Source organism: Zalophus californianus, chromosome 14 (assembly GCF_009762305.2).
Source record: "Zalophus californianus isolate mZalCal1 chromosome 14, mZalCal1.pri.v2, whole genome shotgun sequence".
NCBI lineage: Eukaryota > Metazoa > Chordata > Mammalia > Carnivora > Otariidae > Zalophus > Zalophus californianus.
In genome coordinates, this window is record NC_045608.1 from 85,300,416 (window position 1) to 85,326,615 (window position 26,200).

A 26,200-nucleotide genomic window follows, 5' to 3' on the forward strand; every position below is an offset into this window, starting at 1 on the left:
GCTTTCTCTTTTGGATGTTGTGTTTTGTAGTTTCCCCCACATTGGTTTCCCTGTCATCAGATCCAATATGCTTTTGATGTTTAGAACTTTCCAAAAATGTCTTGTCTGATATAAGCCCTCTTTCTTGATTTCAGCAGTGTTATGGGTTTATTTTTAATTCAACAACATCCACATTTTTGTCATGTTGGTGGGATACAGCATGTGAGGAGAGGAAAACATGTATTTGGAGTCCATTATATTAAAGTCTGCTGATACCATAAATGAGTTTTATGAAGTATCTCATCTCGGGCTTAAAAACTGATACTCAAGACTATGCTTCATGTTTTGCTCTTTCTTGAAAAGAAATTTTATAACTATACTAGTGGTGCCTTGATCACTGTGTTTTTTTCTACTATCTCATAGGATTTCTTTCATTTTTGAACAGCTTTGGTTTATCTCCAATATACTCTGTTTTAAATATTTTTTAAGAGATTTCAAGCCTGGTTAATAGTGTGATAATGCATGTTGCAAAAAGATTAAGGTTAATCGAACATAGTACTTTAAAAATTCATGCCTCATAATTATAAGAGACTTGATGTTTTTATTAGAATGTTTTGCCATTTATAGAGATCCTTATAACATAAGATAAATGATAATTTTCTACACATATGTATGTTTTTATTTCCCAGATTTTCCTTCACTGACGTTAAGTATATGGCCTAACATAGGAAACATACTGGGGTTAAGAACAAACCCATATTTCTTAAGACTTGACTCACAGTTTCTTTAAAACAGTAGATTGTGCTAGGAAGCGTTACGGTTTTGGTAGTTTTTTATTGCATTTTGATCATAGCTGGGATATATTACCAAAAAATGGAAATACCTTACAATATAAGGAAATAACATTTTTTTTCCTTTCAAAAGTGCAGGTAATTCTTTCTTACAAGAATTCGAAAGGACAGATTAACAAAAACAATGAATTTTGGAAATAGTTAAAGGAAACAATGTTATGTGGAGAAAACGTATTCATAAACCTTAGCAAATAGTAGTTTAGTGCTTCCCAGAATATTTATTAACATTAATCAGAACAATTATGCTTTGAGGAGGATTAGTTCTGTCTTGAATGAGATGATTTAGCAAGGTTGTCCAATGATTATAGTTTAAGGATTCAGAAATTAAATAGATTTTCTAAATCAATTTAGTAAAATTAATTTTTCTCTGTGTGGATTATCTTTCCTCCATTTGTTGAACAGTTAAATTATAATTTAGCATAGTTCCTGAGTAGAAAAAGCACTTTCCATTCATACAGTGACTGTTTAGTTGTGTAATTTTGAGGAAAATACAAGATGTTTGGTCTTACCAGTTTAGATGTATCAAGGAAAAGAACTTTTGTTTCTTTGTACATAGTATTCCTCAAGCTGAATTAACTAAGAAGCGTTAATTTTAATACTGTAAAACTGAGTTAGAAATGGGTTTCCTATGTTACACATGGGTTTTGTAGCATTTTTGTTTTCATCTCTTATGCATTTTATACCCTAATGCATACAGACTACACGAATGACTGTGTTTGACATGTGTGAGTAAAGTGGTGTGTGTGTGTGTGTGTGTGTGTGTGTGTGTGTGTGTGTGTGTGTGTGTAGGAGTGGTGGTGGTGGGGTAGATATTAAGGAACTCAAGTTTTAGTAAGATAAGCCTTTGAGGTTATCTAGTCTAATTTCTTGACTATATGTATGTGGGGAAAACAAGGCTTGGGAGGTGGGGTCCCTTTCCCCAAGGCCACAGCTGACAGCTGGTTACTAGCAGAACTGAGCTGTGTCTTAGTCTCACCTTCCACTACTCCATCGTTCCAAACAATGGGTCTCAACTTGATAGCAGTTTTGCCCCTCAGGGAATATTTGGCAGTGTCTGGAAATGTTTTGGGTTCCAAATGTCAATAGTGCTGAGCTTGAGAAATCCTTCCAAAACATGAAGTACATCACAAACCAAGGAAAGAACAGTTAACCATTTACTTCTGCTATGAGTTTGATCAAAATCCAGTGACTAATTTTTAGTCCTTATTATGTCATATATATATATATTTTTTTTTCCCTTATATAAGAAGAAAGATTTGTCTCTGGGCCATTTTCTCATAAGTAGGTATTCCCAAGGAGAGTTCCTGAAATGTCAGTTGCAAAGATAAATTCATTATGATTTCACAGTCTTACAAAGATGATTTTTTTATATGCTTATTATAAGCCTAGGTAATAAGTCTAGTTGGTTTTGTCAAAGCCTAAGTGTTGGTGCTGGAACAAAATCACAACTGCAAAGTGACTACTTAGAGAGGTAGCAAAATAAGTCATGAGATCAGACTAGGCCATGCTGACATTTGCTTAGTGTTTGCATTTAGAATGTAAAATTTGCTTTAAATCTATTTTCTAGATGTTGTAGTTAGGGCAACATAACTACTTTTTAAAATAATTCCTGCTAATGATAGCTTTAATTTATTAGTGTTAACTACTCTTTTAAGCACTTTATTTCCATTGCCTTCTTACCCTTAGAATCCACCTAAAGTTATACCATCCATTTTACAATGATGGGACTGAGGCTCAGAGAGGGAGCTCCCCAAGCACACCCAACTGATGCTCAAACCCACATCCATTTGTAATTAGGATATTTTCTTTTTAAAGGTATATTAAGGGGCACCTGGGTGGCTCAGATGGTTAAGCATCTCCCTTCGGCTCAGGTCATGATCCCAGGGTCCTGGGATTGAGCCCCACATCAGGCTCCCTGTTCGGCAGGGAGCCTGCTTCTCCCTCTCCCTCTGCTGTTCCCCCTGTTTGTGCTCTCTCACTCTGTCAAATAAAAAAAAAATAATAAAGGTATAGTAAGTATAGATCAAATTTCTTTTTCTTTTTTTAAAAAAGATTTATTTTTATTTATTTTAGAGAGAGAAAGAGAGCAGCATGAACATGTGAGTGGGGAGGGGGCCAGAGGCAGAGGGAGAGAGAGAAGCAGACTCCCTGCTGAGCACAGAACCCAGTGCAGAGCTCTGTCTCAGGACCCTGAGATTAGGACCTGAGGCAAAGTCAAGAGTCACCACTTAACGGACTGAGCCACCCAAGTACCCCTCAAATTTATTTTTCTTACAATTTTTTCTTAACCTTCTCTGTAACTGACAAAATACAAATAAAGTTGGCTTTGTGTTACAACTCAGACATTGTCATAGAAAATAGACATTGTGTTTGTAAAGAAAGTCTGGACATTGCACGACAATAGTTCCTATTACTTAAACAGTGAGAGGGAAGAAAACATTTTCTGAAATGCCGCAATAAGATTCATATATGAACACTCATATTTATGTGGCTGATGTGTGTGGGTAGACACAGGTTAGTTTAATAAAAGATGGTGGCTTCCCACCTGGTCTGTCTTGATTAATGAAGAGCTTATTTGTAAAATCACAGTGGACTCCGTGATTTCGTGCATATGCGTTTCTAATCTATGATTTCAAATCACCTAGTGCCTTTCAATCAGAACTAAACTACCTTCCTTGCAAGACATTTCCAGTTACTTTGACAGTTACTATGCTTTTGAGTAATTCTACAAATACTGTTCAAGCCATTAAAATTTTAGCAATTAAGATTTACCAGTACAGCTGAATTCAAAGTAGTGACTAAGGTCCACAGAAAATCTTTTCTGTTTGTCTTACTTTTCAGTATTTCTCTATCCTGCTTTGTCAGTGAGAGGCACATATGTATGATGTTGTCACTATTAACTCTTTCAATGTATTAAAGTAGGAAAAAACCTCAATAGGAGAAATTTAAAAGTCACCATATGCTTATTGTTTTAGAAGTGTATCTTTCAGATTTATTTTTGTTTCCTTCATTGCTTTCACAGAACATCCATTCATCCATCATTTATGCATTTGTACCTTCATTCACGTATCCATTTATTTGCTTATCTGCCAAAAATTTGCAGACAAATACAATATTATGTCCTTAAAAAATTTACAGTTCTCTGAGGAGAGTACTGCATATTGCGATACTAAGTACATGCATATTGCCTTTGATTGTAGAATTAACTTTATGGGGGATTCAGGAGAAGCCTCACAGACATCGTGAGAAATAGCTCTGAAATTAGGTAAAGGTTGCTGTGGGAGTTTTCAAGCTTAGGGTTTCTTCTGAACTCCCCCAACTGCTGATAGAGATCTGGAGTAAAATCAGTTTTGATTAATATATTCCCCATTGTTTCTCCAGTTAGACAGTGTTTATAACTTTCTATGGGCCTATAGTTCCCAATTTAATAATAAGACCACAGGAGAAGACTGATGACAGTGACTTAACCAGGTTAGGTCCCCATCACCAAAAGCCTGCATGAGGCCAGTCATGGTCCTGGCTGCTTCTGTCATTCTCGATGTGGCTTTCATCTGAATTATGACTTCATGACCTCAAGATCAGTTCATGCTTCTTCATATCCGGCTTCCTATTCTTGTTCAAGGAAGGATAAAGAGAGAAGTGAAATGGAGAGGCATCTAATCCATATAAGGAAGACAAAACTTTTAAAAAATGCTTATCAGACCTCCATTTCTGTTTTACTGCCAAAACTGTACCACATAGCTAAGTGTATCTGTAATGGGAGTCTTGGTAACATAAGCTTTTTTTTTTTTTTTTTTTAACTATAGGGAGGAAACAGAAATAATGCTAGGTAGGTAAAAGCAGACTTGACAGGGAGGACCTAATATATAAAATAAAATTGAAATCCACACCTACAAAAAATCAACTTTCACTGATGTGTGTTGAGTGCCGTAAGATATTGTGAACTTGCCAAGAAATTATGAAAACTCCAAGGCTGAATTTTCTCCTCCTTTTTTCATATGCTCCCCTTGGTTGTTATGGGATATGGAGTATTAAGATGATGAAATGCTTGTGCACGCGTGTGTGTGTGTGTGTGTGTGTGTGTGTGTGTGTGTGTGTTGTGTTTAAGCCACGGTGACAATGTACCATTTGAACTAAGATGGAGACTTGGATAACTTTGCTTCCATTATGCTGGTAGGTCCTGTCAGTCAACAAAGCATTTGTGAGCCAGACTTGGTAATAAGCACAAAGCAAGGTCCTACTGCACTTTTTTACCCCAAGAGAAGAAAGGTTGTGTGGGAAAATGAGCCTTCACTCGACAAAGCTTTAAATGAGAAGATGCTTTACATATATAGTTAGATTTTACTGATCTACTAGTAGTTTATAAACTTGAGAGTAAAACCTGATGTGGAGAAACAAAAATCTGATTGGTGTGGGTTCAAAAGAGAGGGAAGCAGATGAAATGGAGACAGAAATGGACAGTTCTTTCAGGTTTTACTCTAAGAGTAGTTACTGTGTGTCAGGGGTGTAGTGCTATAAGGTCTCGGGAATAATAAGAAGGTTTCTAGCTTGACAGACTGCATGGGTGGCAGCATCATTATTTAAGATTGAGAATCCAAGATACAGGAGAGGTTTGGAAGAAATTAAGAGATTTACTCTTTGGGAATTACTGACGGATTTAAATGGCTCCTAATGCCCATTCTCATTAGACTGTTAGACATACAGATCTCAAGCTTGATAAACTGTTATGGACTGACTTATGTATTTGGGAATTATATGTGTATCAGTGTATTTTCTAGGGCTACCATAACAAATTAGCACAAACTTGGTGGCTTAAAACAATAGATAATTATTATCTCACAGTTCTGGGTGATAAAAGTATAAAACCAAGGTGTCAGCAAAGCCATACTCTCTCTAAAGGTTCTAGGGGAGGGTCCTTCCTTGCCTCTTTCCAGATTCTGGTGGTTGCCAACAATCCTCAGCTTGTAGAAGCATCACTCCAATCTCTGCCAATGTCTTCTCATGGAATTTGCCCCTGAGTGCCTGTATCTAAATTTCCCTCTCTTTGTAAGGACACCAGTCATTCATTGGACTAGGGCCCACCCTCATTCACTTGACCTCATTTTAGGTTGATTACATCTGCAAAGACCCTATTTCCAAATAAGGTCACGTTCACAGGGGCCAGGGGAGAGGACTTCAACATATCTTTTCAGAGGACACAGTTCACCCCACAATGATAGGTGTGGCAAAAGAAGCCACAAAAACAGATGTGATCACCCAGACAGAGGATGTGGAGTGACACTAGGACCAGTGGTAATCCCTTGGAAGTACTCCCCCTTAAAAGGAGAGTAAACTAATAAAGGGGGGGGCGGTGTATAAAGACATGGTATAGTCAACAGGACAGAAAAAGTAATCCAGAAAAGTTTCATTTTGGCAAATGTAAAGAAGATTTGATAAGAAATTTAAAAATCTTTAAAGATTTCAAGTAGCATGAGTACTATGAATAGCCCACTGTAACTCTTGCTAAATATGGAGAGGAGCAAGTTTGGGAACAGGTGAATAATTTAGGACACTATAGCAATCCAGACAGATTATGATAGCTGCCTGAACCAGGATGTGGCAGTGGGCAGGAGAGGACCGGGCATATTACTGAAGTAAAGTCAAAAGGAACTGGTGCTGGATTGGATATAAAATAGGAGGAGTCAGAGATGACTTCCAGGGTTTTTCTTTAGCAAACTGTAAGACTGATAATGCAGTGAGTCCATGGAGAGAAGATTTCAGTTTCAAATATGTTGATGACATAATCTGTCAAATTTTTTAGTGGCAGGGTCTACTGTGCTGATGCATGTAAGTGTCAGAGACTCAAAAGACGATTGAATCCAAATATAGCTATTTGGAAGTTATCTGAAAAGAAAGATGATAATTCAGACCATGAGAATGGGTGACATTATCCAGAGAGATAGTCCATTTACATGGGAATATACCTGATGTACACGGAGGGATGGGAGAGAAAAGAAGCACCACCAAAGAGACTGGGGAGAGCCAGGGAGAAAGGTCAAGAGGAAGACCAGGAGAGAGTATTGTGCTAAGATAGAGAAGAGAGTCTCCATATCCCCAGAGCTGTGAACAGCGGCATCAACAGCTGCAATGACAAGTAGAATGAGAGCTTAGAGGAGTATATAAACTTTAGAAAAACCAAAATGTGCATGTTGTGTGAGTCCATGTGGGCGTGTGTGTGTGTATGTGTGTGTGTGTGTGCAAGCAAGCATGTGTGTTTGCAGAGAGTCATTTAGGTGCATTAAAGGGAGTAGATGGCAAATTAAATAGGGTTTTTGGCTGGAAAGAAATCTTTCAATCACCTAAACATGAAATGGAGGGGAATGGTACCTACAAATGAAAATGACCGAATTGACAGGGAAATACATGAATATAAATGAAATTGACTAAAGCCTTGACAATGTTTAAAATCCAATGGGGAGGGGCTCATGGGTGGCTTAGTGGGTTAAGTGTCTGCCTTCGGCTCAGGCCATGATCCCAGGGTCCTGGGATCGAGCCCCGCGTAGGGCTCCCTGCTCTGCAGGAAACCTGCTTCTCCCTCTCCCACTCCCCCTGCTTGTGTTCCCCCTCTCTCTGTGTGTCTCTCTCTGTCAAATAAATAAATAAAATCTTTAAAAAAAATAAAATCCAATGGTTAATTCCAGACAGAAGAGAGAGTTCAGAGGAAGAGGAGAGAGAATGGTGATTGAGCACATCTACCCCCACAGAAAATGGGGAAAGGAAACCCAAGCTCAAAAGGTTAGTTCCCATTCTATGGGAGAATGGTCACCTCTCTATAGCATTGGGAGGTAAGGGAGAGAGGATGCTGTTAAGTGAAAGTAGATGGCAAATATGTTGTTCAGCTAAGAATGATCATCCGAATTAAGAAGGGAAGAAGAGTAAAATGACTTGGAGATGTTAACTCTTTCAGATGCTGTGTTCATGCTATTTATAAGGAATATGTTGATTGTGTTTCTTCTGCCCTTGCCTCTTTCTTTGGGCCTTCAGTGCTGGTAGTGTCAACCAGAGAAGCTCTCTTTTATGTGGTCTGCCATCACCCCTTCATCAGAGCGCTTCCTGACAACTGTGACCTGTCACTGGAAAGCCACTCCCTCCCTCCCTCCCTCACCCCAGGGGTCAGTGAATTCTCCCTGGGGGGCTCTGGAGATGCACCTCCAAATTCCTGCCACATGACTGAAATCCAGGGTTTTGACATACAGTTTTTGTATCATGATTTGCTTACTCAAATATTTTATTAAGTGTTCTTTCATTTTTTTGGCAATCTAATAAAAATCACATTGGACCAATGATATGTGCTGTTGTTCCTGTGATCTGTAGTATAATCTGTAAGTCTTGCAGATAGATACTTTATTCGTTTTTTTTTTCTTCACCATTTTAGTTTTTTCTATTACTATTACAAGTTGTACCTATTGCTCTTAAACGTTAAATGCTTGTGGATGAAGGGGTAGGTATTTTCTTCCTTTTTCACTCACAGTACATGGTTTCAAACGGGTTAGGTAGAAAGCTTTGTATAACGGTACTTAGGGAATATTAAAGTGATTTCGTTTTGGTTCGCTCACTTGTGATCCAAAGAGGGTGTTGTGGTATTGGTTTTGATAAAACTTCACAACCAATGGGAATCTTTTTTGAGTTAGTGTGGGGTGGCCTTAATGCTGGAAATAATCCTGTTGGCCAGGACCCCAGAGCTATACAGATGAGAAAAGGATGCAGGAAATTCTGTTGTTTACACATGTGTCTGTAACACTGAGCCGCTGGAGCAGCCCAGCAAGCCCAGAGGGTAAGATGCCTAATAACCTTGTGGTTTTCTATTTAATTATTATATTTTCCTGCTGGAGCAGAGCATGTGGTATTCTCGGAGCAAAGAGAAAGACAGTTGCTTATAAGATGCAGAACAAAACTACTGTAGGTCTGGGAGACAGGGATTTGGAGTTTCTTCTTAAAGTGGACTTGATTCCTTCCCTCTTTCTTCCATTTTCCACTGTTGGTATTATTTATCCTGACAGCTTACCATACTTTTCCTGTTTTTAAAAAATAACTATGCTAAGCAAAACTCAGGTAAGAATTTCAACTCTAAATTTAGACATTCATAGATTATGTTGATAATAAAACTTTGTTTTGTAGTTCCAAATGAATACGAGTTAGTGTGTTTGAAGTAATCTATATTCTTGGAGTTTTAAAAAAATATAAAACTTATGTATACCCTTATATTTGTATTTCATGCATTTAGAGCTATTTTCATTTTGATGGATAGTCCTCATGCTGAATTCCTGTTGTTGTTAACAGAAAAGTATACTTCAAACTTAGAACTAATATTGATTTCCTTATATAAGTTACCTGGGTAGTATGGAGGAAATAGGGACATAGAATCAAATAATAAAATCCTGTACATAAAGAAATGGATCTTTATATGGAAAGTAATTATAGAACTAAAAGGAATAAAAAAGATCTCTGGAAACCATTGGGAAATATTTGTTAATGTTTTCCACAAAGATAAATTATAAAATGAATGTTGAGTGGGTAAGTATTGAATAGAAATATAATGAAGATATTATTTAAAAACAGATACTTGTAAGTAACATTTGCAGTTGAAATACATAATAATATTTCTTGATATTCTCATTTATAGCAACATTAGTTTTCTGTTTTCTGAAATCATGCGAAAACACTTTTGCTAATACTTCTGTGGAATTGGGTATTGATACAACTGTTGATTAAATGCCTTGTTTTTAGTCATTTTTTGTTGAATATCCTTGCATATACATTAAGTATTCCTGAATTCTGATTTTTATCTACATTTTCACATAAGCATTAGATTAAAAAGGAATCCTAAAAAGCTAGAGATACAATATCTGTGCAATTTTTCTGTGATTTTGCAATACCGATTTAAGGTATCAATAAATCTATTTGCATGACATTTAGAAAAATGCTTTATGTGAATTGCTTTTTTCCCCAAAACTTAAAAAACAAATAGTTTTCTTGTAAAATGACAGATCACATAATGGTCTCTCTTTTGTATTCTTCCTGTTTTTATTGGATTTAGTATTGCTTGATCACTGGGATATAGCTTCCTGGTGCCTTGCTTCGGTTGTGGCCTTGAAATTTATGAGGGTTTCCTCTAATTATTAGAGCCACAGATATAATGACAGTGGTTCTTTAAACTTAAAAATGATGTAAGGACAACTTCTATTTGAAGAAATACTATTTCTCTTGTGCTGATACTGCAAGGTTAATTGAATTTTTCCATAATGGAAAAACCTTCAAAAATTCTCTTGTTAGCAAATTTTAGAGAAGCCTTGAAAGAAAAGTCCAGCTTCCTGAGCTGAGTCTTGAAAAATGAGTGGAATTTAGATAGTTCTTGAAAAACAAAATACCATTCTACTTTGTAGTAGTAGTTGGAGCAAAGAGTTTTGAGGCATGAGTTAATATGAAGCAGGGAAGGTGAGGGATGAGCCTCATTGGAGAAGAAAAGAAATGCACCGTTGTGAGTAGGAGACACTGTTCAAGAGCAGTACAAAGTTGTGAAGCACAGAACACTATATACTCTGAATACACAGAGTAATTTTGTCCCTATACAGTGTACAATGGGGGCAATTGTGAGTTTCTGAAGAGATGGGGAGTATTTATTCCTCTTTGCTTTGTTGTCATCATCATCATCATCATCATCATCATCACCACACTACCAGCAAATAATAGCATTTCCTGTGTGTAAGATAATTTACATACATAGCTACAATTTTGATAGTTGGATAATAGAATGAACTTCATTTTACACATGAAGAAATTTGATGTTCAGAAATGTTAAGTGATTTCCCTAAAGCCACAGATATAGTAAGTTCTGGAGCAAAGGTTCCAAATAATGTCTTTCTGGCTCCAGAGCTATCTCCACTCTGCTCCACTGGTATTTTAGGAATGTGAGTCTGGCAGAAGTTCAGCAGAATGGTTTGGGATGGCGTTGGGGTAATAGAGTACAGGGAAGAGGCAGTGAGACGACATTGTAAACCTGAGGTAACCCCAGTTCTCTCAGGTGGTCCACTCGTACCTTTGGGACTAGAAAGAAGAAATTGATACTGAAAATAAGCAGTTTTTACATTTAAATTGGCTGTTCTCGTATCCAACTCTTATGCTTTCCTCTCTTTTGTTTCCATGAATGTTGTATTCAAAGATGTCTTTTGATTTCTCAGAGGAAATTTAATCACTCATTTCATCAGGTATCATGTATTCATAAAAAAATGCATGCGGTCACTGGAAATAATATTGGGAACAGATTGGCATTCTATTCTTTCTTCTTGTTGTGTGATATGAATGAATGCTTAGTGACCACACCTTCTTAAAATTATGGAAAGACTCAACTATTATCAAAGAAAAGTATCATGTCAGTTTTATTTGAATGGGTGAAGAGCATATATAAAATTTATGTTGCTAATAGATAATGTAGAGTACGGTATGTCTGTAGTAAAAAGAATAAACCCCATATAACATTTTTAAATCCTATATCTAAACCTTAAACATATTTTACTTTTTCTCTAAATAGCATAGTTTTAAAAATATGTATAATTGTATAATAATGTCAATGCTATCATTTTAGAAATGTACTATCTACTATTTTCCAAGTTTATTGTCATTTAAGTAGGTTTTACTGGAGTAATGCCTTTTTGCCGTACGCCCAGATGAAGATAGTTGAAATATAAAGATTCATTTCTTTAAATTTATCATTACTAAAACAGTAAGTACATTTGTCAGTTCAAATACTTTTCATCACTGACCTTAAGACGTTTCATTTTAATTAAACAGGTCTAGGCTTTATTCCAAGATTATATTTTATAGAGTGCCTTTTGCGTACTCAGTGCCTGGTCCTCAGTGTTTGGTCCTTAGTGCCCTGATCAACTGTAGATGCACAATTGTTATCAAGTGCTGTAAAAATGAAAACTGGGTATCTTATTGGAGGAAAGTAGCCTGTCAAAGAAAAGATGGGTTGTGCTTAATGCCATTCCATTAAAGCCAAAGCTTTGCAAATTACTAATGTTTTCATATAAGTAAATATCTGGGTGATTCATATATGATGATATTTGCTAAGAGTTGCTGTTATATGTAGAGAAGATAAAAAGATATTTGATGTTAAAAACTGATAAAAACATTTTTTTGGTAGCTGAAGACAGAAGTACCCTTTTGAGTAAAAAAACATGTTCATTGCAGAGCTTACAAGTGGTATCTTAAAATCTTTTGTCTTCAATTTGTAGAATTAAGCACCCCCCCAAAAAAATAGAAGTGCTGGAACACTTCCACATCAGAGCTAGACCCACCAGAGCAGAAGAGGCGCAGCACTCAGCGAGGTAGGAAGGAAAGCAGGAGAGAGGAATCTTTCAAAGCTAATAAATGAGTCATTCTGGAAAGATGAAATGGCCAGTTATATAAAATGCTATTGATTAGTCAAGGAAAATAGAACTTAACTGTTAATTAGATTTTGCAATTCAGAAGTCATTGATTTTCTGTTTTTGTAGAGATCTAGGCTTGAAAACTGATAGAGTGAGTTTAAGAGAGAATGAGATGAGTGAAAATATCTTCTAAAGATTTTTACTAAAAAAAAAAAAAAAAAAGAATGCCAGAGAAATGTGATGGCCCCTGAATGGGGATCAAGATGATTTCTGTTTTTCAGGTGATAGATATTATAGCATGCCATTTGCTGATAAGATTGATTTAGGAGGGAGGTTGAATTTGATTAGGTAGGAGAGAGAGGACTATATTTGCAGGAGCGAAATCTTTAAGTCAGTTAGAGGGGATTCAGATGGAACATACAAAAGGGAAGTTTGGCCTTATAGGCACGGATGAGAATGGGAAAGTGAATTGATAGGGGAAATGTAGTGGGGTTGGCTTGGCAGTGCTAAGGGCTTGTTTAATATTCAGAGTCAAGATTTGAAGTGAGATCTGAAAGTGAATGTTTTCTCTAAGTATCAGCAGGTGCTCAGGTGCATTGATAGAGCAGGCCAATAGTTGGGTGCCAGTCAGATTGGAGTTTTCTAGCTGAGGGTAATTTGTTAATAATGGAGCTTGGAAAAGGGAGGGCAGTGTTGATATGAAGTAGGTGATAAATAGTTAGAAAGTAATGGGATCAATTAATAGGACATCCAAGTTGGGTCAAAAAAGAGAGTTTTGGGGGAAAATAGGAGAAGGTAATCAGAAAGGTGCTTAACATTGAAGTGGGAAGAAATGCTGGTATGGTAATAGTGCCTAGGGTATATACCAGCCAGTAGGTGGGTGAGGTAAAACTGTTGGAATTAATAGAAACTGAGAGATGAGCATATTATAAGGATACTGCATGTGAAAATATTTTGGGTGTTAAATTAGGTTTTCATACCTGCAAACATCCTGTTACTTAACCAATTAGTACCACAATTGGTTTTACTAGATACATCTTATTTTTTATTAATAAATATTTTTTATAAATAAAAATAATTATGTTTTAAAATTTATTTAAAAGTGAAAAACATTCCTGTTATAAAAATACATGGAAAAACATGATATTTTACATATGGATTTTATTATGGTAAAAAGATAAATATCCACAACTGGACACTAATTTTAATACCCATTCCCATGCTGAGACTCTAATTTTGTTAATGAGTTCATCCACTTACTTTCTTGCTATTTTTTTTAACATATCCATCACCTCATAGTGTTACCTATTTAAAAATTTTAACTGAAGTATAGTTGACATAAAATACTAAATTAAGTTTAGGTACACAACATACTGATTCAACAATTCTATACCTTTTGAAATGCTCACCATGATAAGTGTATTACAATGTTATTGACTATATCCCCTATGCTGTCCTTGCTATTTCTAATGATGTTTTGCTTGGTCTATAGATTGTATTATAGATTCAGGGAAGGATAAGATATAGACCCAGAATTTTTCACATCTAACAAATTTTAGGCTCATTTTTCTAGATGTTTATTATTTTGCCAATGTTTTGGATAAAATTAAATTATATTTATTAATGATGTTCAGAAGCCATGAATCAATATTATTATTCTTGGGCTTTAGTTCATCATAAAACTGATATTTTAACAACTACTAATATTTTAGTATTTAATAATTATTTTTGTCTAAAAGCCCATGCTGTCTAAACAGCTTCAAATAAATGGAGTTTCTTTTAAAGCTTAGATGAGAATGTTGAACAGTCCTATCCAGCGTTTTGAACGATGTCCATTTTACTTTGATGTGACTATTGCAGCATCTCTTCTACATTATGTGACCAAATGACAAAGAATGAAAATGTCCTATTCATTTATATTTGAATGGTTGCCATGACTCTGATGTGTATTTACATTATAAATAGAATGTATTTTTCAAACATATATTTGTAAATAATGTTATTAGCAATCGTCTTAATTTGAAGCATAGATGGGAAGCCTCTGTAAGATAGAGACAAGTTTTGTGAGAACACACTGGATATGTTTGAAAAAAAATCAAAACAAAGTTTTCTATTTCTGTAAAATTCTCTATGAAAAAGAAAAACACTTAAATTATTTTTGGATGTTCTAGAGTAGAGCTGTCCAACAGAAATAGAACTCAAGCAACATTTACAATTTAAAGTTACATTTAAAAAATTAAAAAAATAAATGTGACATTGATTTGAATTATATATTTTACTTAACCCAATATCTTTAAAATATTACCATTCTAAAATGTAATCAATATAAAATCAATGAGATAGTCTACATTTTTATTTTCTACACTGTGCCTGATTTAGATTTATACTGCATCTCAGTTCAGACTACTTTCATTTCAAAAGCTTACTAGCACCATCAGGCTTGTGACTATCCTATTGGACAGCACAGACTATAATACTCCAGAACAGAAAGAATTACACAGTACTGTCTCAGCGAGTGTAGGTCATGTTGAAGGCATTACATTTATCTCCTTGTTGTAAATGAAGATATGTGTTTGAGTGACCTTCCTAAGGAAAAGATTTACCCCAGGTTTTCTGATTCTGAATCCAGTGTTCTCTGATTTCCACTATGCTGTTCTGATGATGGTTACGTTGATGTATTTACGTTATATTAGTTCTGAGCAGTATGTAAAACATGGTGACCTCTGGAAATTACTGGTGCGAATGTGTTCTCCCCTTGCTACAATTTAAGAAAATCTAATTGGTGTGAAAAGTAAGCATTAATGAAAATGATCAACCCAATTCTAGGATTCCACACATTTCTTTGTTTGTTTGTTTTTTATAAATTAAATGAAAGATCCAAATCTGGTAGAGCAGAGAGATAGAAAAAAGTGAAAATAGAGGTTCGGAGAAAGATTTACAACTCTGGCATTATAGGGATTATTTGAGAAAGAGTTGAAAGGAAATATTTATATGACTGGGAGGGTAAATAAAAACATAGCAACTTTTCAGAAATGTAAGAGTTTAATCTGGTCTTCAGCTTTTTGCAGTTCTCCTTGCACGTGTCTTACACTTTCTATTTTAGGGAGTGGAAAGCCAGATCTCTTGAGAAATGTAAATACTGGCTATTCATTTCCTGTTGTTTTGACATTTTTAATCCAATCCCTGGTCATTACTAAGGGAGTGAAACACTATGCCTACAATACAAAGAGATGACAACTGATTTCAAGATCCATTAGCAATTTGCTAGGAACTCTCCTTTATAGTTAAATTGCTTTTGTCTTTAGTGTTATCTTCTAAAGGACAAAACCCAAAAATATCAACACTTAAAAAAGGATGGTTGGTGGGGCGCCTGGGTGGCTCAGTCGGTTAAGCGTCTGCCTTCTGTTCAGGTCATGACCCCAGGGTTGTGGGATGGAGCCCCGCATCCGGCTCCCTGCTCCGCGGGGAGTCTGCTTCTCCCTGTCCCTCTGCCTCTCCCCACTGCTCCTGCTGTCTCTCTGTCTCAAAAAATTTTTTATTTATTTATTTGAAACAGAGAGCACAAGCTGGGGAGAGGAACAGAGGGAGAAGCAAGCTTCCTGCTGAGCCGGGGGCCCTAAGCAGGGCTCCATCCCAGGACCTTGGGGTCATGACGGGAGCCAAAGGCAGATGATTAACTGACTGAGCCACCCAGGCACCCCCCAAAATCAGTAAAAGCTTAAAAAAAAAAAAGATGATTGGAGACTCTCTGTCTAAACAGACTACAAAGACATTTTGGCAAAAATGGAGATTGTATGGACAGGAAGAATGTGTCATTAGCATGTGTGGTACCTGATCCTTAAACCAAAGTCTAACGTAGCACTTGTTAACATTTCATGTCTTGAGATTATAAATGAAATTTTCCCAGTGAATTCAAGATTTTGAATCTCATTACTATAAGAGGTAACTTAAGTATTACACAACCACCAGATTTTTTTTTTCTGGAGAAGGCATTTTCCTCCAAATAATATATCTGAAAGCTGATAACTTGTTTTATTTTACATTAAAATTGAAAGAATTAGAACAAAATGTATGATTGATATCAATTTAATCTTAGGCAAGTCCATAGAAATGTAACGAGGCTATAAATCTAATGCCAGTAACTAAGATAAAAAAAATCAACATTTTCTCTAAACATCAGTGTATTATCAACTGCTGATCCGATAATTTGTGATGATATATATGTATATATTACTATTTCTCTTTTTGTTATACAGTATAAGAACATTCAGTTTTAAACAATTCCATTGTTTCTCCTTTGCTTTTCTTATATTGTTTTATTTCAGTGTTTCTGAGTATTAGAATCTTCCTTATCAAGAGAAAATAATTGATTTAATATCTTTATAGTACCTTACGGGAATGCAGTACTATAAATGACTATGTTTTAATTATATACAAAATCAATTTTACATATCCCTTTTATGTTTTTTCCATTTATGTCACAAGAGATACAATATAATTTCTGAAACTTATGCTGTTCCTATTCAGAGGTGGATAGCCTTGTGATTTCAAAATAGATTAATCATGTATTTTAAGAAAAACCATAATTTTAAACCTTGGGTAGGTCCATATTCACTAATAATTTTATTTTCCAAACTTCCTCTGTAATCACATTCATAAAGACATAATTCAAGGACTAAATCTGACCTGCAGAAATTTGTAGTGTTCAAGGACTTAAATGAACTGCAGTATTACACTTTGAACACACTGCCATGGGTGGGTGGAGGCAGCTGGTTTCCTGTTTAAAATATTTTTAAGAACTTTTAGAAAGTTCAGTTCATTCTCAGCCCAGAGTTGCTTCATAAAACTAGAGTTGAACATGTGTAAATATTTATATTTGGAAGATTACTCAGGAATATGTGATTAAACTCCAAAAATTGGGTTAGTTTGTGTTATAATTTATGAAATTCTATTATATCCAGTTCTTTCAACATGTTCAAAATAATTTGTTTTGATTCTTTCATAACAAAATTTTGGTCCCATTTTAAGATGTGAAAACATCTTGATAATTTGCTGCAAATGAATCTTTGGAGGAAAAAAACCTAATATATGCTTGAATTTCTGTGAGTCAGATTTCACATGTAAATACAATGTAAGTTCCATTAGAACATTTATTTATTAATTTTTAAAGATTTTATTTACTTTTTGTTTAAAGAGAGAGAGAGAGCAGGAGCAGGGAGGGGCAGAGGGAAAAGGAGAGAGAATCCTAAGCAGGCTCTAAGTTCAGCACAGTGCCCAAGGTGGGGCTTGATCTCATGACCCTGAGATCATGACCTGAGCCAAAATCAAGAGTTGGATGCTTAACAGCTAGAGCCACCCAGGCACCCTGAGAAGAGACATTTAAATCCATTTATTTCCTAATGTACCTTCAAAGCCCTAGTAGAACAGTGTGCCTGGCACATAGGAGAAATTTAGTAAATATCTGTCAAAGGAATACATGAGTATTCAAAGCTCCAAAGCTAAGAAATGTTTATCCTTATTCTATGTTAGCAACATGCAGAAATGAATAGACATTATTATATGCACATATGTGTAGTTTTAATAAAATGATCATCAAAATACACTGTTATATATGCTTTTGCTGTTTCTGTCTTTTATTTTGCCTTTGTCTCACATGAGTTGCTGAAAAGATTTTAAAACCCTAAAGTGGCTAAAAATTGAAATAAATATGGGTACTTTTAAAAGATTAAGACTACTATTGTTAAATTAATTAAACAAAGAGGCCATTAGACTGATGTCACTCCTATGCTATGGTGACCTACATAAGCAAGCCAAAATCTAAGCCTTGAGGTTAAAGAGATTGAAACCAAAGGACAGCCAATCACTAACAGCCAACTAGGGTTTAAGCTATAGTCAATCATTAATTTCCTTACTTTGCTTCTGCCTTTTCTCTACAAAAGCCTCTCCCTGAACTTCTATGAGTGGAGAGCTCCTATCCACTTCTAGTTTGGAGCTGCACTGATTTGAATCAAGTTTTGTTCAAATTCTTAAAATGTTTAATGTGCCCCAGTTTATCTTTTAAAATTGTATAATTACTGCTGCTCTCTTTTGATTATGTGAATTTGAATTTGTATAACAATTTTTCAGTCAAATTTAGAGTGACAGGGAGGTTTGCAAAAGTGTTGTTGTATCTTTGCATCTTTGAATGCATCTTTGCATCTTTGAATAGGGTGCATTATGTAAAGGTATTCTGGTTAAAAAAAAATCTAATAGGACCAAAAATTTGTAAACAGATAGTAAGCAGTGTTTTTCACATGGATTTCTTAGCTCTGTCTTTGTTTTATAAACCAAGGAAGTTATTTGTAAATCTCAGGGAAGAACTTTCATAAATGGATAGTCATTTGCATAAACACACTCAGCAGGTGGTAAATCGCTGTTCAGATGTCACTATGCATCCTCACATATGACTTCCATCTGATTAAAATAAAAATGCAGGGGCTCCTGGGTGGCTCAGTTGGTTAAGCTTCTGCCTTCTGCTCAGGTCATGATCCCAGGGTCCTGGGATGGAGTCCCACATAGGACTCCCTGCTCAGGGGAGAGCCTGCTTCTCCCTCTCCCTCTGCTGCTCCCCCTGCCTGTGCTCTCTCTGTCTGTCTCTTTCTCTGTCAAATAGATAAATAAAAGCTTTAAAAAAAATAAAATAATAGAATAAAAATGCAACGACAAAAACCCTGAAGTATTTGTTTCGTAGTTCTACAATATCATTAGAAAAAAATTTCTTCCAATCTGCCTTAATAATCTAGAAAATAAAGTCTTTATTGTTAGTTTCTTAGTCTGCTTTGCTTTTGAATGCTTCTTGAATGCAGGGTATTCTCTGGGTATTGGTAAATTTAGTGATTTTTTTTGAGAGAAACTCTATTTTAAAGAATTTTCTTAATTAGGAAGTCTAAATTTAAAATCATACAGAGCTTCCATGGAAAATTTCAACAAAGCAGTTTTCTAGCTGTATTGATACAAAGCAAACTTTAAGAAAGTGAGTGATTTAGGCAGGCAGGGGAGTTTTGAAGGGAATGGCCAAGGTGATTAAGTGATGGAAAGGCAGAAGGCTTTGTGGAAGGTTGGAACAGGAGAGAAAGCAGGGATGACAGGTAAAAATCTTGGTGTTTTGTGAAGCATGAAGGACAGCAGTCTGCCTCTCATAGGTAAGGAGAAAAACTGAGTTAAGAGAGTGAATGTCTGGAGCTAGAGGAGACAAATATTAGACTGACTTCGGATTTAATGCACTGAGCATGTTCACTTACATGGGAAAATGATTCAGTCACCAAGTGTGGGTATCTTTTGTTATCTATGTTGGAAATATATAAGATTTTACTACTGACAGAGAATGAGATAGAACTTCCATGAAGTAGAAGCATAAATATACTTACAGTGTTAGATTTTCATTATTGCATTATCAGTGCTTAATCGTTTATTGTTAAACACCGTATTGTTGCAAATAAGGAGATTGCAAAAGCTGTAAGTCATGGTTGAGTTTACAGAAAGGAAAATCAGCTTTTCGTATCTATTAGGAAGTATCAGTATTTTATTTATTTTTAAGATTTATTTATTATTTAGAGAGAAAGAGAACAAACATGTGAGCTGGGGGAGGGGGCAGAGGGAAAGGGAGAGAATTCTCAGACAGACTCCCTGCTGAGTGCAGAGCCCCACAAGGGTCTCAGTCGCACACGGATGTCAGGTCATGGGATCATGACCTGAGCCAAAATCAAGAGTTGGCCACCCAACTGACTGAGCCACCCAGGCACACCAGGAAGTTTCAGGATTTTAATGGGAAAATATATTGAATTGTTTTGTTTAGAAAGATTCAAAATTTTATTTAAAATTTTATTTAAAAAGATTCAAAATCCACATTGCATTAATATGTCAAGTAGTCTTTGTTCTACTTTATGAAAAGTGTTAAGTTTTTAAAAGTGTATTTTGTGACAAAAATTTAAATGTTATTTATTTCAGAAGAAATTTCCCTTTTAGGTCCTCTGAGCTTTATTATCATGTAGAAATTGTGGCTCTATGTGATCACTTGATGATGGAAGTTATAAAGCAATAGAAAACAGCTGTCTGTGGTGGTTCATTTTAAGTAATGAACCCAGGGTCCTGGGATCGAGCCCCACGTCGGACTCTCTGCTCAGTGGGGAGCCTGCTTCTCCCTGCTCCTGCTCTTTCTCTCTCTCTATCTCAAATAAATAAATAAAATCCTAAAAAAAAGAAAAGCATTTTTAAAAACATAGTAATGAATTTGAGGAGCTCCTCTGTATGTTAGCGTTAAATATATGTGTAGCATAAATTATGTCTTTTACATGTTGAGTATTAATTGAGTAGGTTGATATTTTGAATAAAACAAAAAGAAGAAAAAATCAAGAATTTAATGACTGTTTAAGAATGATCTATTTTTAAAATGCAAAACATACATATTTTAGCTCAAACTGGAACTTCTACATTTTTTTGTGAAAGAAATATTCCCTCCAAAGAATTAATATAGGAATAGAGTATTGATACCCAAAGGAAGTTGAAGTACTTCGGTAATCCAAGACTAAAAGCTTGGCTAGAATGAGAAGTGAGATCTCCAGGTATGCAAGCCCAGGAAGCTTGGGAGGCTGTAGTGGAAGGTGAGGAAGGGAGACCAACAGCTACGACTGGTGTTGCTGCAATAAGGGTTCTGAACTTAACCCTGAGAGTAAAGGGAGAGCAACTTGAAAGGATTTCAGCAAAGACGAAATAATCAGATTAAAAATATAAACCTATCTCTGCAGTTGGTGAGTGGTGAGCAGTACCGGAAAGGAGAACTGCTGGTACTCTTCTCCAGTAACCTGTGTGACGGGGCTGTGTTTGGACTCAGGGGGCTGAGAAGGAGAAAAGTAAATCTAGATTAGAAACTGCCTAGACAGGGAAATGAGCAGGACCTGGTAATGGATTGTAAATAGATGATGCAGAAGGATCAGTAAGGGAAGTCTAAATGTTTGGCTTACACAAACTGAGAGGAGGGTGGTGACTTTGATTAATGGGAAAAAAAATGGAGGAAAGCCAGTTAACCTTCAGTAGAGTAAGAAATGGAAGATCCTTTCCTGAACTCCCCAGAGCAGCAACATTCATGCTTTCTATTTCCACATAAACACAAACACACACAGCAAATAACTCTTTTCATTTCCAGCAGGCCTGAGGATTCCACATGAATAAAATAAGATTAATTTTTTAAGGCTCAATGAACATGCATAAACATAATTGCATGCATATGCATTTTGGCAGTTGTAAGCTCTTTTAATTGAATGGTTCAGTTGGTTTCCTCTAGATTCATTAATTGAGTATCTTCTATGTTCTAGCTCCCTCTAGGTTCATTAATTGTCTTTTGTATTCTAATCACTGTGAACACAAAGATAAATAAAAAGCAAGTTGCAGATGCTCACTGAAGCTCATAGACTGGTGGTAGAAACAGATATATTAAAATCACTATGTGATGTCATAAATCCAGAATAAAATAATTAACCAGAGCATGGGGCCACAGATAAAAAAAGGAACAAACTGACCAGGAAACTTAGTTTAGACCCACAATTTTTCTCATTATTAGCCATCCTTCCCCCCCACCCCATCACATGCTCAAACACCACACACACACACACACACGCACGCGCACGCACGCACACGCACGCACACACACGTGCACACGCACACACAAATTACCAAATTGAACTGTATTTGGGTTTTCAAATAGTTTCTATATCAACATCTTTTTATAGGCACAAGATCTATTCTTTTAAGACTGCGTAGCTCATATGTTATAAGTGTAAGCTAAGAGTTGATGACAGGACCAGAGTAGAATAATAGAACAGCTTGCTTTTAATGTATGTGAGCCCTTTATATGTGAATTGTGCATCCTGTTTGGACAGGAACCAAGGAAACATCAGTTTGAGTTGTTTATTTCAGTGTATCATTTCATCGTTCCCATAGCTTCAGATAATTTGGAAGTGGGATTGCTTACATTCCTCTCTTCTTTGTTTTGTCCTTAAGTGCTTTGCTTTCTAAATTGTATTAATCTTATTTTTTCCCGATTTCATTTTAGCAGATATTTTGTTGCCCAAAGGAGAGATAGAAAATAGAATAAACCGTTTAAAGAGCTGATTATCAGGATAATATCTGCTATCTTCACTGAAAGCTTGGTACTAGTAATAAGAAATGTGTGAACATTGGTTTAATAGTCTGTATTTTAGTTTTAGCCACAAATTCATGATATGCAGAAAGGGAATCTTATGTAGTAAAAAGAATCATAAAATAATAGTTACCATTTATTGAATGTCAATATTGTGCCTGGATCTTTTTATGTATTACATCACTGCATTCTCAAAGCAAACGATGAGGTAGGTATTATCTCTCCATGTTTATTGTTAAAACTAGTCTAGGAAAAGTTGACTTCTCCAAGGTCTCACACCTGGTCAGAGGTTATATCAAGTCCCTTTGCACTATACCGTTCTTCCTATTTCCTTCTCACTTTTTGGAGTAACAAAAGAAATTATAGAAGTTTTCTTCAAAAAGCTATTAGTTATTGCAAAATTAGGAATAATGGCTAAAAGCAGCAGTAAATAGTAAAGAGATGTTTGACTAACTTTGAGGTATAACAAAATGGGAAAGAAAATGTTTTTATATTCAAGTTAACTTCTGTTATGATTAACAAGATGTGGGCGCCTGGGTGGCTCAGTTGGTTAAGCGACTGCCTTCGGCTCAGGTCATGATCCTGGAGTCCCGGGATCGAGTCCCGCATCGGGCTCCCAGCTCAGTGGGGAGTCTGCTTCTCCCTCTGACCCTCTTCCCTCTCGTGCTCTCTATCTCTCATTCTCTCTCTCTCTCTCTCTCTCAAATAAATAAATAAAATCTTTAAAAAAAAAAAAAAAAAACAAGATGTGCCTGCCTGCTCTGTTATTTTACCTTATGGTAGTATATTTAAGCCAGAACAATCCCAAGGTAATCAGAATACTTTCTTATTCACTGTTAGGGAAAAAAAAAAAAATCTATCTTCATTTTTTTTTTTTTAACTTGTAGGGACAATCTGCTGTTTTAAAATGTTACTTTTTTATTTTTTTCTATTAACATATAATGTATTATTTGTTTCAGGTGTACAGGTCTATGATTCATCAGTCTTACACAATTCACAGCGCTCACCATAGCACATACCCTCCCCAATGTCCGTCAACCAACCATGTGTTTTTTTTTTTAATTTCAGGTTTTTTATTACTTTTATGAAATGTTTAATTGACTTATGATTATATTTGTCTGAGAATTCTTCTGACTTGTGCAGATTATCTTAAAGCATAGTAAAAATTTGAATATGGGTTTGTTTTCTAGATTTTATGCAACAGAACTTAGTGGGAGACTTGGGACTCTGAGGTCAGATCTTTTATGCTGCCAAAGATTGTTAGAAATTTAAAAGTATATCTGGCTTTTGTAAACATAATGAAAAAGCAGAATTCAACATTTGAATCTAGTCTTCTTCCAAAATATCAAGTTACTTTCTTTTTTCTGTTTTCCATTTTAATTTAAGCATTTGGAGAGCAAAATAATTATCTTGATTCTTTTTTTATGTGTCCCAAATTTTTGAAAATGGAAATATGTTCAAAGAAGATAGAAGTGGTTGGGTTTGTCTCCTACCACCCCCACCCCCACTACAATTTGTCTTAACGCTCATTATTTTGAAGGAAGCCCAGATAATCTTGTTGGTTATCTTTATAAATTAAACAAATTAAACATTTTTATAAATGCAAGAAAGATAACAGTGAATGGAGACCTTATCAAGCATATGATCATAGTTTTTGTGTGTGTGTGTTTAAGTGAAACAGGACAATTAGCTATTTTGTCATGAAACTTGTTAACAGCCTTACAGTCCATTTGTTTCCTGAGACTCATGCCTTCATTTCCATTAAGAGGAGATATATTTGATAATGAAATTCCGATTACCTGAACATAACTGTTTTAATAAGCATTAATTTCATATAACAAGGAAACATCTGGAGAATTTAATCTGGGTGATTGCACAACTAAAGCATGAATCAACTAGTATATTATGTTATGTTTCTTTCCATTAAAGAGACATGATTAGAGAAGGAAACCTAAATTTTTAATTGTATATTATATGTACAGATTTCATCAAGCTTTTTGTTGAATTAAAAAGTGAATTTATTGGGAATTTTTGTATTTTATGCCCATTCAAAATCTGCATAATAAAACAAACTATTTCAGTACAACTAATTGGGAATCATTTAGTTTAAGCAAGGTATTGTCCTTTCAGGAAACATGTGTCCTTTCGAGCAGAGCAGACTGATCTACAGTTTGCTGACAACTGTGAGCTACATTCACTAGTTACCGTGTTCTTCTCCGCCATCATGTGACCAAAGACATTAATACTTTTTCCTCCACTGCAAGCAGAGGATGTTCCCCCTTTCCATGCCATCCCTGTGCTTCCTTTAGAGCACACACTACAATGTATTGTGATAATATTTATCAGGTATTTTCTGCCCCCTAATCTGAAAGCTTCCTGATGGCTAGAAATCTGGGTAGATGTAGTATTTGTAAAGATAGCCTGGCAACTGGCTGCTTTCTTACTCTCTAAATGATGAGGCTCAACATTGATGGCTTCACGTAAAGTGAACAAGCTGTGAACATATGCCACTCAATGAATTTTTTAAAAGGACACGCCCATGTAGCCACCACCCAGGTCAAATGATAGAACCTTGTTAGCACTCTAAAAGCCTTCCTCAGGCCTTCTCCCTTTCATTACCATTTTAACCAGAGGTAAACACTGTCAGTCTCTATCATGAGGAGTAGCTTTGCCTCTGTTTGAACTTGTTATAAATGGGATCATTCAAAAGGTATCATTTTGTACCAGCTTCTTTCACTTGACATTCTGTTTATGAGATGTATCTCTATATAGCACCAGTGCATCCATTTTTATTGTTATATAGTATTCTATCCATGACTGTAACGAACTTTCTGTTTCCATTTTTAGTTTATGGAGAATGGACAGATTTAGTTTTGACCTATTAGGAATAATGCTACTATGAAAATTCTTATGGGTGGTGGTTTTACATTGCATTCCCTTGATAACTAATGATGTAAGAACATTTTATATGTTTAGTGACTATTTGAATATCATCTTTCATGAAGTATATTTAAACATTTGTGGTATTTTTTTTAAAAAAATTATGTTATGTTAGATTTTTCTTGAAAATTTCTAATAATTCTTTATACATCCCAGATATGAATCCTCAGTGGGTATACATATGGCTAAGATCTTCTCCCATGCAGTTGTTTGCATCTTCATTCTGGTAACAGTATCTTCTCATGAACAGAAATTCTTAGTTTTAATATAGTTCAGTGTATAAACATTCACCCTAATGCTTGCTATCCTGTTTGCTTTCTATAAGGTAATGAGATTTTCTTAGTTAACTTTACGAGGAGCTTTATTTTTTTGTCTTACTTTGAGGTCAGTTCTCTAATGGAAGTGATCTTTTTATATGGTGTGATATAGCAGTTAGTTCCATATGGATATACAGTTGACTAGCACCTTTTGTTGAAAAGGGGAAAAATAATTTCTCATACTGAACTTTCGTAAATCAGGTACCACTGCAGTGTGGGTCTGTATTTGGACTGTGTTCTCTTGTGTTAGACTATTTGTCTCTCCTTGTGCCAAAACTTCATTGTTTTAATTATTGTAGCTTTATATTGTTTTCATATCCAGGTGTGTAATTCCTCTTTCTTCTTCTTTAACATTTTCTTGGCATTTTTCAGTATTGACATTTACAAATGAATGTTAAAATCAACTTGTCAGTTTCCACAAAATCAACCCTCTCAGGTTTTGACTGGTATTAGTCTAGGTCAATTTGGGTAAAAGTGTCATCTTTACAATCTTAGGCTTTCCAATACATAATCATGACATAGCCCTTCATT

General features: G+C 35.5%; 1 protein-coding gene across 4 annotated transcripts in view; it reads left to right on the forward strand.

The window, feature by feature from the left end:
- CCDC102B (coiled-coil domain containing 102B) overlaps positions 1–26,200 on the forward strand; it is a 188,548-nt gene that overhangs the window by 42,479 nt on the left and 119,869 nt on the right. Inside the window, exon 1 of one of the 4 annotated variants that reach the window (XM_027575761.1) lies at positions 8,562–8,643. The exons of 2 other annotated variants lie outside the window; for them this stretch is intronic. Coding sequence is in view for 1 of the 2 variants with exons in the window: in XM_027575759.1 (XP_027431560.1) it covers positions 8,904–8,921 (18 nt within the window). In the remaining variant the exon portion in view is untranslated. Of the gene's footprint in view, positions 1–8,561; positions 8,644–8,746; positions 8,922–26,200 lie in introns of those variants that run through there. One more of the 4 variants, XM_027575759.1, reaches the window with a different exon arrangement.